Raw genomic sequence first — 17,181 nt, forward strand, 5'->3', positions numbered from 1 at the left:
GAACACAGAAGATATTTTTATTGTATCTGTTCTGTTTATTAACAAAGCTGGGTGAGATACACAGGTGTCAGTGATGTCATCATAAAAATCTGTATCCCTGTAATTCATAAACTAACAAAAAATGAGAGGAAGTATTAGACGTTTTTTGGAAAATGTTTCAGAGGAAAGAACCATGTGAACGTCTTTTAAAAGATTTTTATTTATTTATTCATGTGAGATGGAGAGAAAATGGCAGAGGCAAAGGGAGAAGCAGTTCCTATGTAGGACTTGATCCCATAACCTGAGCCAAAAGCAGATGTTTAACTGACTGAGCAACCCAAGTGCCCCCCATGTGAATTTCTGTTAAGGAAACAAATATAATACTTTTCCTACAGCAGCATATGAATTTTATTTTCTCTATTTCTGCAAATAGTCTTGAAGTTATGCCACAACCCTTAATAGCTAATTATAGAAGTTGATTCCTCCCCTCCAAAAAACTCAGTGGAGGAAATTCCAGTTTCACCGTTATTACTGACAGTTTTTATACAACTGAATAGACAGTCAACCTTATTCTTTAAGGTGTAGCCGATATTTATAACACACAGTAATTCATACCTTTCATCACATTCTAATTCAATTTTTCTTTCATTTTTCTCTTTCTCCCAAGGAGGGATTGTTGATGTTGCCAAACTAGACACTGCTTTACAAAGCATGGGAATGAAACTCACAGGAGTGGAAAGTAATGATTTGATAAAGAACCTACCTGTTGATGGTGAGTAAGCATATAAATTTTTGCACTGCTAATTAAAACTTGAGGTGTGAGCTCCTATAAAATCACCTCTGAAAAAAATTTATTTGCCAGTAAGAAGATAATTTTTAGAAACTTAGAAATGAGCTCAGAAAGAAAATAAAGTAATATTCTTTCTTGTCATTTTATTAACATGTAGTATCAACCTTTTAAATTTTGGATCCAAAGAAATACTGAAAACACAGATAAATCCTATTATTATGACTCATAAAAAGTGATGGAAAAACAAGTAATTAGGGACAAAACAGCATGAAAAACAGTCTGGAAGGAGATTAATGCAGAAGCAATAGGAAAATAAAAGAGAAAATGTGGGAGGTTATTAACTTGAGAGACACATTTCATAGCCATATGATAGCACTCTTCACTTTCTCAGAGTCAGGGGTCTTCAAACATGCAGGCTCTAATATAGAGAATTTTGCCTTTTTATGAAGCTGTCTCATATTCCACTCCCTATTTCAGAGTCCACGATCTAAAGGCCATCTGTTCTTGGCCATCTCCCTTGATGAATTAGAAACAAACTCTGAGATACAATTAAAGCTGAATTAGGGCTGAAATGCAGTGTATCAATGAAAATATGATGCTAAGTGAAACAAGTCAATCACAAAAAATGATATGTTGTATGATTCCATTTATACGAAATGTCCAGAATAGACGTAAATCTACATTTAGATCTGTATTACTACATATTAGTGTTTCTATTTGGATTTCAGAAATTATCTCTTCATATAATATATTGACACTTAGTAGTCATTCCAGACATTTTCCCTGACACAGATTAGTGACTGCCTATTATTGAGGCTGGGGCAGTAGGTAGGACCTGCAAACTAATGGTATGGTTTTTGTTTCATTTTATTTGTTTTCTAATGAAGTTTCTTTTTGTGATGATGAAAATGTTCTGAAATTAGGTTGTGGTGATAGTTGCAGAATTCTGTGCATGTCCTGAAAATGTTCCATTTGTGTACTTTAAATGAGTTGGTTGAGTGCTATGTAAATTATATCTGAACAAATTTTTAAAAAAATGAATAATAGCCTGCTCTATATTTTTAGAGCCAGAAGAAAATAAAGAGCAAAAATAACATGAAGCTTCTATTTAAATATTTGTCATCTACAATTAAACAAAAAATAATTTTTATGCAAATGCAATGTCTTAGTTGTTTTTTGTCTAATAAAGAAAAGTAAATCTGAGATCCTATAGTATCCTAAATTTCTGAGTTAATTCTATCTTTGTAATATGCTTTTATGTTAATGTTTTTAACGTTAATAGTATACATTTAAAAATATACAGAATCTCTACATTTAAAATTACCTCAAGCTAATCGCTGAGGTGATTATTAATTTACTTACATAGAATAAAGGAGTAAGAAACTCCATCAAAGAAAAGTCAAGAACTGCTAAGTATCAGCTTATTACATACAGAGATCATTAGAACAGCCAAATACCAACATTAATATATAGCAGACACAAATTGTAAATCCTGTTCTTTGTGCTTGATGTAAACAGTAGAGAGTTTTCAAATACATAGGAGTCATGAAGCAGACTCTACAGAAAATGTAATTTAATTTCATATCTCATTCTTAACTGCCAGATGTTTCATTTCCTACAACCCAATGAATTAAAGCTCTAGTAATATTTTAGAACTTCTGGCTCATCGTAGAGATGAATATACGATAAAATATTCAAATATAATTATACTATCTTATTTTTAAAATTTCACATCACTAATGACTGTCAATGTTATATCTGTGTTTGATTTACATGTGTTTCTTAACAGATAATGGGAAGGTTAAAATGAAAAAGTTAATGGATGCATTGAATGCTTTTTCTGGTGAGTGGCAAGTTCTATAAAATTGTACTATTTTATTAAAAAAAAAAAGGAAAAAAAACCAGAGAGGCAAACCAAGAAACAGACTACACTATAGAGAGCATACTGATGGTTACCAGAAGGGAGGAAGGTAGAGGGATGGATGAAATAGGTGATGGGGACTAAGGAATGCGCTTGTCGTGATGAGCACAGGGTGTTACATGGAAGTGACAAATCACTATATTGTATATCAGAGTCTAATATTACAATATATGCTAACTAATGGGAACTAAAAACAAAAAAAAGTATCATCTTAAAAATATCATTTCAACTTGTCCAAACTGTAGTATTTTGTCTTTATATTATTTTTCATCAAATACTTATTTTGAGAATCCTATACTGTACTTATCTGCACATCTTAAAATTTTAAAATACAATTAAAATTCTGTATTTTGATAAGAAATTTGGCAGAAATGTCTTTAGTAAGGCAGTAATATAATTTACCTCACCAATATTCAAAAAACTTCATACCTAGACAGGTATACATAAAGAGAAAATTCATATAATTTAGACTCTCCCCATAATTCTAAGTTCCCCTGCCAGAAATACAAATTTACATTATTTCCATTATTCTAGTTTGCGGGCCAAGTAAAGCAAACTCACCCTCTGCTGCATTAGATGCACACAAATCCATTGCTGAGATATTCCTTTTTTTTTTTTTGAGATTTTTATTTGTTTGTTCGAAAAAGAGAGAAAGACAAAGCATGAGCAGGTTGGAGGGGGCAGAGGGAGAAGAAGCAGATTCACCACTGAGTGGAGAGCTCAGATGCAGGGCTTGATTCCAGAACTCTGAGATCATGACCTGAGCTAAAGGTAGATGCTTAACCTGCTGAGCCACCCAGGTGCCCCGGGAGTATTTCTTTTATGACATTAAGGACCTGTATTCTGTTTGTGGTTTCCCTGTAATTCTGTGTAGTTGTATGTGTCTCATTTTACCCATTCACTACTTCCAAGTTGAAAGTTATCATTTTGTCATTATTTGGAATCGTTAGATTCCAAATTGTTAAGCACTGATGTTCCCGTCTTTTGAAAGGAAAAAAGATCAATGCCAATGACCTGCTAGAAGTTCTGGGAAACATGGGGATCGAGCTCACTGAGGAGGAGTTTGTGAAGCTGAAACAAACTGTGCCAATTGATGGTGAGCCATATGAGTGCCAGGGTAGCCTTTCTGGGGAGCTGGGTTCTAGGGGTCATTGTAGGCAGTTCTGCAGTGTTGTATCTTTATTTCTTCTATAAAATACTGAAAATGATTTTTAAAAGGGTAAGTTCACTGATATACAGATTAAATCTAGGGGTCACCAGTTTCTTCCACTGAGATTTTGCCATCAAGCTGACGAAGATTTTAATAAGGCTACCATTTCCCACTCATGAGAGGGCCAAAGGATAAGAAGGGACAGGAAGGAAATTGAGGGGAGTGAGAGACTAGGAAAAATAAACAAACATATGAAAAGGACCCAGAGAACTAGTGATTTTTTTTTTCCTGTACAGTATTCTTTCCATCAGTCTTCATCGTTGCTCAACACTGTATACATTTTTGTCAGCAGACCATACTCTTGTTCGCAAAATAATTTTTATTTGATGCAAAGATGGAACAGACTTCCCAGGCAAAGAGTAAAAAGCTTTCTGACTAGAATTGCCCAATTGCCCAATAACACTGTGACTGTCCCTGTTCTTTTGCTTCAGATATAAACTGTGCTTTCTCCGTTTTCTAATAGCTGCTGGAAAGGTGTATCAGAAAAGATTGTTGGATGGGGTGAAGTCATTAAAAGGTACTTAAGAACCATGGTTAGCAGGAGAATCTGCTACATGTCAACACAAATACCAACACAGACATATTTACCAGCAGGTTTTGAATCCTGTCTACATTCCTATGTTTAGATCTTTTATTTCCTTACATTCACCACACAGTACTTTTACCTAATCAACCACGCTATAGCATTGCAAGGAATCCATTCTCTCTTGAATGGATCTGAAATCTACTTTATACAACAAATAATGTAGAAAATATCATAGGCAGTCTTTCCAGGGATTGGCCCAACAACAACACCACAAAGGAATTTGGAGTGATCTTTAATATCATTTATTGCATGAATCAAGTTATTTTCTATAAAACGTTCTTACTCAAAGCCCAGTCAGCAAGAACAGCAGCAACAACAAATGTAGAAAAGAAGCATGGCATTGTGACCAAGATACATTTTTACTTCCTCTTGCTATCAGTCCTTGGAAAGAGAGGTAAGAAGGGGAAGTGGGAAGGCAGAGAGGAAAGGTTGCAGGTTTTGCTGCTTACTGTTTGGTGAGAAAGTTTCCTGCAGGTGACTGGTCTACCATCCCAGACCCTTGGAATAATGGCAGTCAGCAGCATTCCTTGCAGAATTTTGTGGTGAATGTGTGAGCTGAGCATGTGCAAGAGGAGGAAAGAGGCTAAAATGACAGCACTCTTCCCTCTGAGAGCAAATGAATCCACATTTGTAATCTCTTAATCTTCAGTACCTTTTTTGTGTATTGCAAGAGCAGAACATTGATGATCTGAAACTTGAACTATCCCTCTCAGTGGATGCCTTGACTTAGTCTTGGGGACAGACATGCGCAGTATTCTCTCTGTATTCCCCATGGGGACAGTCCTATCATTGGTATTCTTTTGGGCTTTCTTTGAACAGATGAGTATTACTTGATAGTACGAATAATACCTTCAAACACATAATCACAACCTGCCACCAGTAATGCTTCAACCTCAAAATATTTTTTTGTGTAAGCTCTGTGCCCAAGGTGGGGCTTGAACTCATTACTCCAAGATCAAAAGTCACATCCTCGGGGTGCCTGGGTGGCTCAGTGGGTTAAAGCCTCTGCCTTTGGCTCGGGTCATGATCCCAGGGTCCTGGGATCGAGCCCCACATCAGGCTCTCTGCTCCGTGGGGAGCCTGCTTCTTCCTCTCTCTCTGCCTGCCTCTCTGCCTAGTTGTGATTTCTCTCTGTCAAATAAATAAAATATTAAAAAAAAAAAAAAGTCACATCCTCTAGTGACTGAGTCAGCCAGGCCCCTCAACCCAAGAATACTTTTATCTAAGTTGTTCTTGATCTCATTTTAGGAGGTTTGCTGAGCTAACCTTATATGCCAGTTCACTAATATAAATAAGTTATATGTTTCTCTTTACTTTTTATCAAATTAAATGCATGTGACATAAAATATTTACATATATACTAATCTTGTGAAGTCATGTAATATTTTTTCTTCGTGATTCTTTCCTGTTTGTTTCTTAAGGAGGAATGGTTAAAGCCAATAACCTAGATAATGTGCTGGAAAACCTGGGAATTGAACTCACAGAAAAGGAACGTGAAGATCTGACAGAATATTTGCCACCTAACGGTGAGGACTGTAGGTGGTAATGAACCTCGGAGAGGAGTTTACATTTCGGGGCTGGTGTCAGAGAATGCACATTAATTAGTGATACTGGGTATACCAAAAGAAAATAGAAGCATTTTGCAAAGATAGGGATAAACCAGTCCTAATTTAAGAACAGAGAATGTATTATTTAGGGTAAACTAACTTTGAATTTAAAACAAACCCAAAAATGTGTCATGGTTAAACACAATAGAAGTTTCTTTCTCTTCTCCATGAAAGTCCAAGGTAAGAGTACTCTTGGTTGACAGGCAATGGCTCTTCTCCATTCAGTGATACAGGGATCCAGGTTCTTGCCTCTTGGATTCCTTCTTAGGGCCTTTTCATTGTTCATACAAAATTAATGGAATGGAAAAGAGGATGAAGGAGAGAGATGTGGCACATGTCATTTCCATACATAACCGTTCTTTTGTTGCAACTAGTCACATGACTACATTGAAATGCAAGGAGGGGTGAGGTGGGTGATGGTAGGAACATAGTATCTGGTTGGCCATCCACTTCCCTCTATAATTCTATACTATCAGAGGAAATAAGAGGTTTTGGTAGATAGCTGTTTTTTTGTTTGTTTTCATTAATAATGGCCTAAATATGTATGTGCACCCTATGATATGAGGCCAAGTCACACTTTCCTAAAAAGCCTCATGTGGCTACAACTCAGGAAGAGAAAATCAAACAAAAAAAAAATCACATGAAAATAATCAATAAAGGAGGACTGTTTCCCAGTCATCGACACTGAAGTAAGAACACATATTTCCAGGTAACATCCAAAATCCAGATTGCAGTAGAGAGTTTGCTTCGTCCCCACCTGAGAACTGTTCATTCTTAAAGGAGTCTGGCACCAGCTACAATTTAGACAAGCCTTAAATTCCACAGTGGAGAAACTGGCTCATATCCAGATTCTTCTGGTGTCATCTTAGCTTCTTTCCTCCTCTTGCACACGCTCAGCTTCTCTGTCACCTCCCCATTCCAGTCTCATGCTATTGCATTCCTAATCATATTTACTCTTGCTATTCATTATCTTTTCAATATATTTAAAAACATCTTTCAGAAACTTTATGAAGATCTAAGGAACACAGATTGTGGATTATGCAATTAGGTCCTCCTCTTGAGTCATAAATTTGTGGCACCGTGGGCCTTCCTTTATCTTGCTTTGGGTAATGACAAAGTGAAACCAGTGCAGTTAGCAGGACAGAGCCCTGAACTCAAAAGAGTGCCGTGCATGGGGTGTAATGCTCTACTTTGGCCATCACGGAGAATCTGCATAATGTCATCTTTGAATTTGTGTTTACTAATTGACATCCAATGGAAAACTAGAGCATGGCTGGGGCCCGACACTCAGGTCAGACATCTATTTGTTCATTTATCTCCTTTATCTTCTTGTAACTTTGCCACATCCTAATTATGATATTTCTTACAGCAAATGGGAAGATTGGGCTCAAAAACTTGATGGAAGCAGTGGAAACTGTTACAGGTTTGTTAGAAGTTTTATAAAGCTAATTTTTTTTTCTCTGCTGTTATTTTAAAATTTTTAAATTAATATATGTTATTATTTATTTCAGGGGCACAGGTCTGTGGTTCATCATTTTTACTCAATTCACAGCACTCACCATAGCACATACCCTCCCCAATGTCCATCACCCAGTCACTGCCATCCTTTTCACCCCCTTTCCTCTAGCAACTCTTCGTTTGTTTCCTGAGATCAAGAGTCTTCTGTGGTGTGTCTCCCTCTCTGGTTTCATCTTGTTTCATTTTTCCCTCCCTTCCTCTATAATCCTCAGTCTTGTTTCTCAAATTCCTCATATTAGTGAGATCATGTGATGATTGTCTTACTCTGATTGACTTACTTCGCTTAGCATAATACCCTGTAGGTCCATCCATATCGTTGCAAATGGCAAGAATTCATTTTTGATGGCTTCATAATATTCCACTGTGTGTGAGTGAGAGAGAGAGAGAGTGTATGTGTGTGTGTGTACCACATCTTCTTTATCCATTCGTCTGTTGGGGGACATCTAAGCTCTTTCCATAGTTTGGCTATTGTGGACGTTGCTGCTATAAACATTCAGAAGCACGTGCCCCTTCGGATCACTATCTTTGTATCTTTAGGGTCAATACCTAGTAGTGCAATTGCTGGCTTGTAGGGAAGCTCTATGTTCAACGCTTTGAGGAGCCTCCATACTGTTTTCCAGAGTGGCTGCACCAGCTTGCATTCCCACCAACAGTGTAGGATGATTCCTCTTTCTCCACATCCTCACCAACACCTGTCATTTCCTGACGTGTTAATTTTAGCCATTCTGACTGGTGTGAGGTGGTATCTCATTGTGGTTTTGATTTGTATTTCCCTGATACCAAGTGATGCTGAGCACTTTTCCATGTGTCTGTTGGCCATGTGGATGTCTTCTTTGCAGAAATGTCTGTTCATGTCTTCTGCCCATTTCTTGATTGGATTATTGTTCTTTGGGTGTTGAGTTTGATAAGTTCTTTATAGATTTTGGATACTAGTCCTTTATCTGATATGTCATTTGCAAATGCCTTCTCCTATTCTGTTGGCCGTCTTTTGGTTTTGTTGACTGTTCCCTTTGCTGTGCAAAAGCTTTTTATCATGATGAAATCCCAATAGTTCATTTTGACCCTTGCTTCCCTTGCCTTTGGTGATGTTTCTAGGAAGAAGTTGCTGTAGCTGAAGTCAAAAACATTGCTGCCTGTGTTCTCCTCAAGGATTTTGATGGATTCCTGTCTCACATTAAGGTCTTTCATCCATTTTGAGTCTGTTTTTGTGTATGGTGTAAGGAAATAAATGGCTCAGTTTCACTCTTCCGCATGTGGCTGTCCAATTTTCCCAACACCATTTGTTGAAGAGACTGTCTTTTTTCCATTGGACATTCTTTACTGCTTTGTTGAAGGTTAGTTAGTTGACCATTGAGTTGAGGGTCCATGTCTAGGCTCTCTGTTCTGTTCCATTGATCTATGTATCTGTTTTTGTGCCAGTACCAACTGTCTTGATTATTACAGCTCTGTAATAGAACTTGAAGTCCACAATTGTGATACTCTCTGCTTTGCTTTTCTTTTTCAACATTCCTCTGGCTATTTGGGGTCTTTTCTGGTTCCATACAAATTTTAGGATTATATGTTCCATTTCTTTGAAAAAAGTTGATGTTATTTTGGTAGTAGTTGCATTAGAAGTGTAGATTACTCTAGGTAACATGGATATTTCACAATATTTGTTCTTCCCACCCACGAGCATGGAATATTTTTCCATTTTTTGTGTCTTTCTCAATTTCTTTCATGAGTATTCTGTAGTTTGCTAAATACAGATACCTTGCCTCTCTGGTTAGATTTATTCCTAGATATCTTATGTTTTGGGTGAAACTGTAAATAGGATCAACTTCTTAATTTCTCTTTCTTCTGTCTTGTTGTTGGTGTATAGAAATGCAACTGATTTCTGTGCATTGATTTTATATGCTGCCACATTACTGAATTCTTGTATGAGTTCTAGCAGTTTGGGGGTGGAGTCTTTTGGGTTTTCCACCTAAAGTATCATAACATCTGGAAAAAGTGAGTTTGTCTTCTTCTTTGCCTATTTGGATGCCTTTTATTTCTTTTTGTTTCTGATTGCTGAAGCTGGAACTTCCAGTACTGTGTTGAATAGCAGTGGTGATAGTGGACATCCCTGCTGTGTTCCTAACCTTAGCAGAAAAGTTCTTAGTTTTTCCCCTTTGAGAGTGATATCAACTGTGGGTTTTTCATAGATGGCTGTTATGATATTGAAGTATGTACCCTCTATCCCTACACTGAAGAGTTTTGATCAAGAAAGGATGCTGTCGGGGCGCCTGGGTGGCTCAGTGGATTAAGCCGCTGCCTTCGGCTCAGGTCATGATCTCAGGGTCCTGGGATCGAGCCCCGCATCGGGCTCTCTGCTCCGCGGGGAGCCTGCTTCCTCCTCTCTCTCTCTGCCTGCCTCTCTGCCTACTTGTGATCTCTGTCAAATAAATAAATAAAATCTTTAAAAAAAAATTAAAAAAAATAAAAAAAAAGAAAGGATGCTGTCCTTTGTCAAATGTTTTTGTTTTTCCCACATCTATTGAGAGTATCATATGGTTCTTGTTCTTTTTTTTATTAATGTATTGTATCACATTGATTTCCGAATGTTGGACCAGCCTTGCAGCTCAGGAATAAATTCCACTTGGTCATGGTAAATAATCCTTTTAAAGTTCTGTTGGATCCTATTGGCTAGTATTTTGGTGAGAATTCTTGCATCTGTTTTCATCAGGGATACTGCTCCATTATTCTCCTTTTGAGAGGGACCTTTATCTTGTTTTGGGATCCAGATAATGTTGGCCTCATCAAAAGGGTTTGGATGTTTTCCTTCCAATTCTATTCTTTGGAAAAGTTTCAAAAGAATAGGTATTAAATCTTCTTTAAATGTTTGGTAGAAACTCCCTGGGAGGCCATCTGGCATTTGGCTCTTGTTTCCTTGGGGATTTTTGATGACTGCTTCAATTTCCTTGCTGATTACAGGTCTCTTCAGGTTTCCTTTTCTTCCCAGTTCAGTTTTGGTCATTTCTATGCTTCTGGGAATGCATCCATTTCTTCAAGACTGCCTGACTTGTTGACATAGAGTTGCCATCATATGTTCTTATAATTATTTGTATTTCTTTGATGTTGGTTGATCTCTGTTCTTTCATTCATGATTTTATTAACTTGGGTCCTTTCTCTTTTTTTTTTTTTTAAGATTTTATTTATTTATTTGACAGACAGAGATTACAAGTAGGCAGAGAGGCAGGTAGAGAGAGAGGAGGAAGCAGGCTCTCCATGGAGCAGAGAGCCCGACGCGGGGCTCGATCCCAGGACCCTGGGATCATGACCTGAGCTGAAGGCAGAGGCTTTAACCCACTGAGCCACCCAGGCGCCCGTCTCTTTTCTTTTTGATGTATCTAGCCAGGGGTGTATCAATCTTATTAATTCTTTCAAAGAACCAGTTCCTAGTTTTGTTAATCTGTTCTAGTGTTCTTTTGGCTTCTAGTTCATTGATTTCTGCTCTGATCTTTATTATTTCTCTTCTCCGGCTGGGTTTAGGCTTCATTTGGTGTTCTTTCTCCAGCTCCTTTAGGTGTAGGGTTAGGTTGTGTATTTGAGACCTTTCTTATTTCTTAAGAAGTGCTCGTATTGCTGTAAACATTCTTCTCAGGACTGCCTTTGCTATATCCTAAAGATTTTGAACAGTTGTGTTTTCATTTTCATTTGTTTTCATGAATTTTTTAAATTCCTCTTTAATTTCCTGGTTGATCCATTCATTCTTTAGTAGAATGCTCTTTAGCCTTCATGTATTTGAGTTCTTTCCAACTTTCCTCTTGTGGTTAAGTTCTAGTTTCAAGAAACTATGGTCTGAAAATATAAAGGGAATGATCCCAATCTTTTGGTACTGGCTGAAACCTGATTTGTGACCCAAGATGTGATCTATTCTGGAGAATGTTCCATGTGCACTAGAGAAAAATGTGTATTCCATTGCTTTGGTGTGGAATGTTCTGCACATGTCTGTGATGTCAATCTGGTCCAGTGTGTCATTTAAAGCCTGTATTTCCTTGTTGATCAGTTGCTTAGATGATCTGCCATTTCATTGAGAGGGGTGTTGAAGTCCCCTACTATTGTTGTATTTTTGTCAATGTATTTCTTTGATTTTGTTATTAATTGGTTTATATCATTGGCTGCTCCCTTGTTAGGGGCACCGATATTTAAAATTGTTAGATCTTCTTGCTGGAGAGACACATTAAGTATGATATAATGTCCTTCCTCATCTCTTATTATAGTCTTTGGCTTAAAATCTAATTTATCTGATATAAGGATTGCCACCCCAGCTTTCTTTTGATGTCCATTAGCATGGTAATTTTTTTCCAACCCCTCACTTGAAATCTGGATGTGTCTCTGGGTCTAAAATGAGTCTCTTTCAGATAGCATATCAATGGATCTTGGTTTTTTATCCATTCTGGTACCCTGTGTCTTTTGATTAGAGCATTTAGTCCATTTACATTCAGGGTAACTATTGAAAAATATGAATTTAATGCCATTATATTGCCTGTAAGGTGACCATTTCTATACATTGTCTCTGTTCTTTTCTGGCCTATGTTTTTTTAGGTTCTTACTTTGCTTAGAGGACCCCTTTCAATACTTCCTGTAGTGCTGGTTTGGTGTTTGCAAATTCTTTTAGTTTTTGTTTGTCTTGGAAGCTTTTTATTTCTCCTTCTATTTTCAGTGACAGCCTAGCTGGATATAGTATTCTTGGCTGCATATTTTTCTTACATTTAGTGTTCTGAATACATCATGATAGCCCTTTCTGGCCTGCCACGTCTCTGTGGATAGGTCTGCTGACAGTCTAATATTTTTGTCATTGTGGGTTACAGACCTCTTGTCCCAAGCTGCTTTCAGGTTTTTTTCTCCTTGTTTCTGAAACTTCTATGTTTTACTATTAGATGACTAGATATTGACCTATTTTTATTGATTTTGAGGGGGGTTCTCTGTGCCTCCTGGATTTGATGCTTGTTTCCTTCCCCAAATTAAGGAAGTTCTCTGCTATTATTTGACCTAATATACCTTCTGTCCCCCTCTCTCTTCTTCTTCTGGGATCCCAATTATTCTAATATTGTTTCATCTTATGGTATCATTTAACTCTTGAATTCTCCCCTCATGATGCAGTTGTTATCTCTCTTTTTCTTAGCTTCTTTATTCTCCATCATTTGGTCTTCTATGTCACTAATTCTTTCTTCTGCATCATTTATCCTAGCAGTAAGAGCCTCCATTTTTTATTGTACCTCATTAATAGCTTTTTTTATTTCAACTTGGGTAGATTTTAGTTCTTTTATTTCCCCAGAAAAGGATTCTCTAGCATCTTCCATGCTTTTTTCAAGTCCAGCTAATATCTTTATAATCAGCATTCTGAACTCTAGGTCCAGCATCTTACCAATATCTGTATTGATTAGGTCCCTGGCAAGTGGTACTGCCTCTTATTCTCTTTTTTTGAGGTGAGTTTTTCCACCTTGTCATTTTGTCCAGAGCAGCATAAATTAATGAGAGAACATAATTCTAAAAGGGTAACAATGACCCCAGAAAAACATACACTAAACAAATCAGAGGCGTCCTGAAACTGAGGGGGAAAGAAAAGAAAAAAATATATATATATGATCATGCTGGTGAATAGAATAGAGCCACACACCTGATTTTGGGTGTATTTTGGTCTGTTAGGAGAAACTGCCTCCCAAAATTCTAAAGAACAAAAAACTTATCTATATACAAAAATAAGGGTAAATACGATGAAGGTGGAATATGATTGTACAGAAGAAAATTTTAAAAAGACTTTTAAAAAAAGGAATTGATAAAAGTTGGTTGAAGAAAGAAGGAAGAAATTTTAAAAAAAATAAAAGGAGAGAGAATGTGATCACACAAGAGACTAGAACAAATTTAGATCTAAATCTAGAATAGATTTAGGGTATATTTTGGTCTATTGGAAGAAACTGTATCCCAAAATTTTAAAGAAAGAAAAACATACATATATACCAAAAATAAGGTTAAATACAATGAAGGGCTAGTATATGATGGCAAAAATCAAAATTAAAAAAGATTTTTTTAAAAATATCGATAGGATGGTGGTTAACACGGGAAACTTGAAAAGGTCAAAAAAAAAAAAAAGAAAAAGGGAAAAATAAAGAACATTTTAAAAATTTAACTTTGAAAGTCTAATGAATTCTGGGGGGAAAGACCATGAATTCTATGTGCTGTATTCCCCTAGTGCCATTGTTTTGTAGTTCTCATTGATCAGTAAACTTGGTCTTGACTGGATATTCTTGCTGATCTTCTGGGGGAGGGGCCTATTTTAGTGATTCTCAAGTTTTGCCCAAGGTGGAATCGCACCACCCTTGCCAGGGCTAGGCTAAATAATCTGCCTGGGTTTGCTCTTGTAACTTTTGTTCCCTGAATCCTTTCTGTACAACTTTGGAGGACGAGAATGAAAATGGCGGCCTCCCAATCTCCAGCCCCAGAAGAGTCATGAACTTGGGACCCCCATCTTCAGTGAGCCCTCAGAGAAAAGCAGTCAATCACTCCTGTCTCCCTGGTCTCCGGCTACACTCCAAGCTCACCTAGCCTATGACCGAGAATTTCATTCTCTAGTACACAACCCTCTTTAGAGTCTCCAAACCTAGCAGATTCCTGCATCATGCTCCCATGTAGCTCCTCCCAATAGAGAAAGGGGGGAGGTCTCCCTGGATATGCCATTTGTGGGGTCCGTCCTTGAAAAGTAGTGGCCCAAGTGTGCCAGGGATCACAGTTTACAGCAACCCTGAACTGAAAGCCCACTCCTCAGCTCCATCTCTGCAGCCAGCTTCCCTGTTCTGATACCTGGGAGCTCTGCCACACTCAGGCACCCCTGCTCTTTCTGTAACCCCAAGGGTCTTGAGACCATACTGTCCTAGCAAGGGTTCCACGCCCCTCCCCACCCCCACTTAGCCACTGGAGTGACTTCCATCCACGGGGCCAACTTCTAAAAGTTCTTATTTTGTGCTCTGCTGTTCTCTCACTTGCTGGTAGCCAGCTGATGGAGGCTTCTTCCCCTGGCCTATCTTCCTGTATATCGCCTCAGATTGACTTCTCCACACGTTCTACCTTCCAGAACATGGTTGCTTTTCTGTTCATAGAATTCTTGCTATTCTTTTCTTCAATCTCCTGTTGAGTTTGTAGGTGTTCAGAATGATTTCATAACTATCTAGCTGAATTCCTGGGACCAGATGAAATTTAGGTCTCATACTTTGCCATCTTGCTCCTCCGCCATAGACCTAAGGTCTTAATTCTTCATACTAGTTTATATTTTTATTTAGACCCATCATTTCCCCATTTCCTTCTTTGTTCTACCACTTTTTCTTCTATATTGATGAATATCCTAATTGAGTTGCCTAGAATTATAATTCACAATATCTTCATTTTACCACTGATTTTTCAGTGCAAGTTTCTAGTAGTAAATTTCTTTGTTTCTGGAATATTTGCCAAGAATAGTCACTATTCTTGATTTTGAATGCCAAATTCAAACTAACACAGCAAATGATAAGCAAACTTTGACAAGGGTAAAATACTCTCATTGTTAAGAAATTAGGGGAGGTATAATATCCTTTAAAAATAAGTGGATATTGGGCCTACAGTGTCCTAACTTATATTCCATATACAGTATGTCTATTACTTTATTCAGAGTTCTTCCCCAGATGATGACAGTGGTGAACAGTTAGCACATTCGTGTGTGTTTGCTCATTCAGCTATGGTAGCTGAAGCTGAAAAGTCTTCAATAGGTTTTGGAGGTATTAGACCCTTCTCTGTACTAATCTGTGCCCATTTGGTCATGTTGAAGGAGGAGAGGTTGATGTCAGTGATGTGGGAAATGTCCTGGAAAACATGGGAGTAACCGTCACAGATAAGGAATGTGGAGAGCTGGTAAAGAATCTGCCAGTTAATGGTAAGCATTTAAAATGTTACTGTGGTCTTGAAGGAAGCATACATTTCTTATTTTGTGAGCACTTCTATAAACTTTCTAGTACGACAGCAGAGAAAATATACTTCAACAATTACTTAGGATACATTATTTCACTAATGTAATTACATATCTATGCATATATTGATGAAAATTTAAAATATATTCTAGACTTTTAACATGAGTTATCTGGGGGCTTGTGGCTATACTGTAGACTGAGAAGGAAGAAGTAGAGAAAGGCATTCACATAAAAACTAAAAAAAAAAAAAACTAGACTGAAAAAGTATAGCCATCATGATATGTTTCAATTTATACACTTATGTAATTTTACATATCAAATAGTCTAAATAATTATAAAGATAATGATCTAGTTTCACCTTTAAAGGAGTCTGTCAAATGGTAGAATATCAGTAACTGAGCTGAGTACATGGGAGGATTCTTTGTTTCTATTCTACTTTTGTACAGGGTTGAAATTTTTCATAACAAAAACATTTTAAGAGAAGATTTTTAAGAAAGAATTCTATCCATTACAGATTTTTAGTTGGAAATCAGCTGCTGCTTTATTCACGAGCTGCCATCAAGGTTAAGAAATACGTTTTGTAGGCAAGACTCCATAGAAAAGGGAATTCTAAAAGGTATCCTGGGTACTAACTAGATGAAAGAGCAGAACAGAAGGTTTTTCTCAAAGCATGAAAGCACTGCAGATTTCCAGCATTAACTTGCTTAGCTGCCCACAGTTGCATAGAGTGGATACAGTGGTGGCCATTTCATTTTTTAAAATTTGAAAGTAATTTGGAAATTTTCTTTTTTTTTTTAATGTGGAAATTTTCTAAAGAAAAGCACAAATCCTCCTTACATTAAGTTATGACTTACTGCTTTGGTGAATCTCCCCAGCACTTACTTTTGTGTATCTGATTTATGTTTCCTGTAGCTAATGGGAAAGTCTACAAGAATAGGTTGCTGGATGGTTTGAAGTCTCTTCATGGTAAGTGAGGAGCATAGTCCAAAGCCAAATGAATCTAAGAGGCACATACATACTACATCCTAGATACCTGATTGTGATTGTCAAAACCCGCTTAACCACCCATGTCATCCCTGGCTTCTGAAATAGAGTGGCCTGTGAGCAAATTGTCTCCACATTGAATTTTTAAAGACTATTTTGCAGAAAAAAACTAATATCTGTGTCAGAACAATGAAATTAAAGGGAAAATATTGGGGGAATTTGGTTAGGAGTTGAGACAACTAATAAAGTAAACAAAATGAGCTCACTTGTTAGTGAGAAGATAAGATTATTTTTTTCATTTCTCTCATTCAAGCCCATTTAAGTATTTGAATCCAAAAACTATACAATTTGCTAATTGACTACAGTGAATGCATTCTGGGCAATGAGTTTAAGATTTCAGATTCCTTTTTCCCATAGAGAGATATTTCTAAGAAGTAAGTGTCCCCTAAACCAAAATTTTAGACAAAGGTCCCTTGCCTGCAAAGGAAAGATATATTTCTTTTCTCTCTCTCACTCTATCTCTCTTTTTCATTATGTTCAGTTGCCAACATATAGGACATCATTAGTTTTTGATGGAGCGTTCAATGATTCATTAGTTACATGTAACACCCAGTGCTCATCACCACACATG

At 37.1% G+C, this 17,181-nt stretch overlaps 2 protein-coding genes across 2 annotated transcripts in view; one reads left to right on the forward strand and one right to left on the reverse strand.

Annotated features, from left to right (window-relative positions):
• LOC123929308 (40S ribosomal protein S24-like) overlaps positions 1–17,181 on the reverse strand; it is a 576,828-nt gene that overhangs the window by 110,119 nt on the left and 449,528 nt on the right. The window lies entirely within an intron of this gene.
• Positions 1–17,181, forward strand: part of LOC123930068 — a 199,650-nt gene that overhangs the window by 94,361 nt on the left and 88,108 nt on the right. The window contains exons 26-31 of the mRNA XM_045986277.1: positions 647–751; positions 2,559–2,612; positions 5,908–6,012; positions 7,463–7,516; positions 15,428–15,532; positions 16,479–16,532. Of these exons, the coding sequence (XP_045842233.1) occupies positions 647–751; positions 2,559–2,612; positions 5,908–6,012; positions 7,463–7,516; positions 15,428–15,532; positions 16,479–16,532 (477 nt within the window). The remainder of the gene's footprint in view (positions 1–646; positions 752–2,558; positions 2,613–5,907; positions 6,013–7,462; positions 7,517–15,427; positions 15,533–16,478; positions 16,533–17,181) is intronic.

This window comes from Meles meles, chromosome 18 (assembly GCF_922984935.1).
Source record: "Meles meles chromosome 18, mMelMel3.1 paternal haplotype, whole genome shotgun sequence".
In the NCBI taxonomy this organism is placed as follows: Eukaryota; Metazoa; Chordata; class Mammalia; order Carnivora; family Mustelidae; genus Meles; species Meles meles.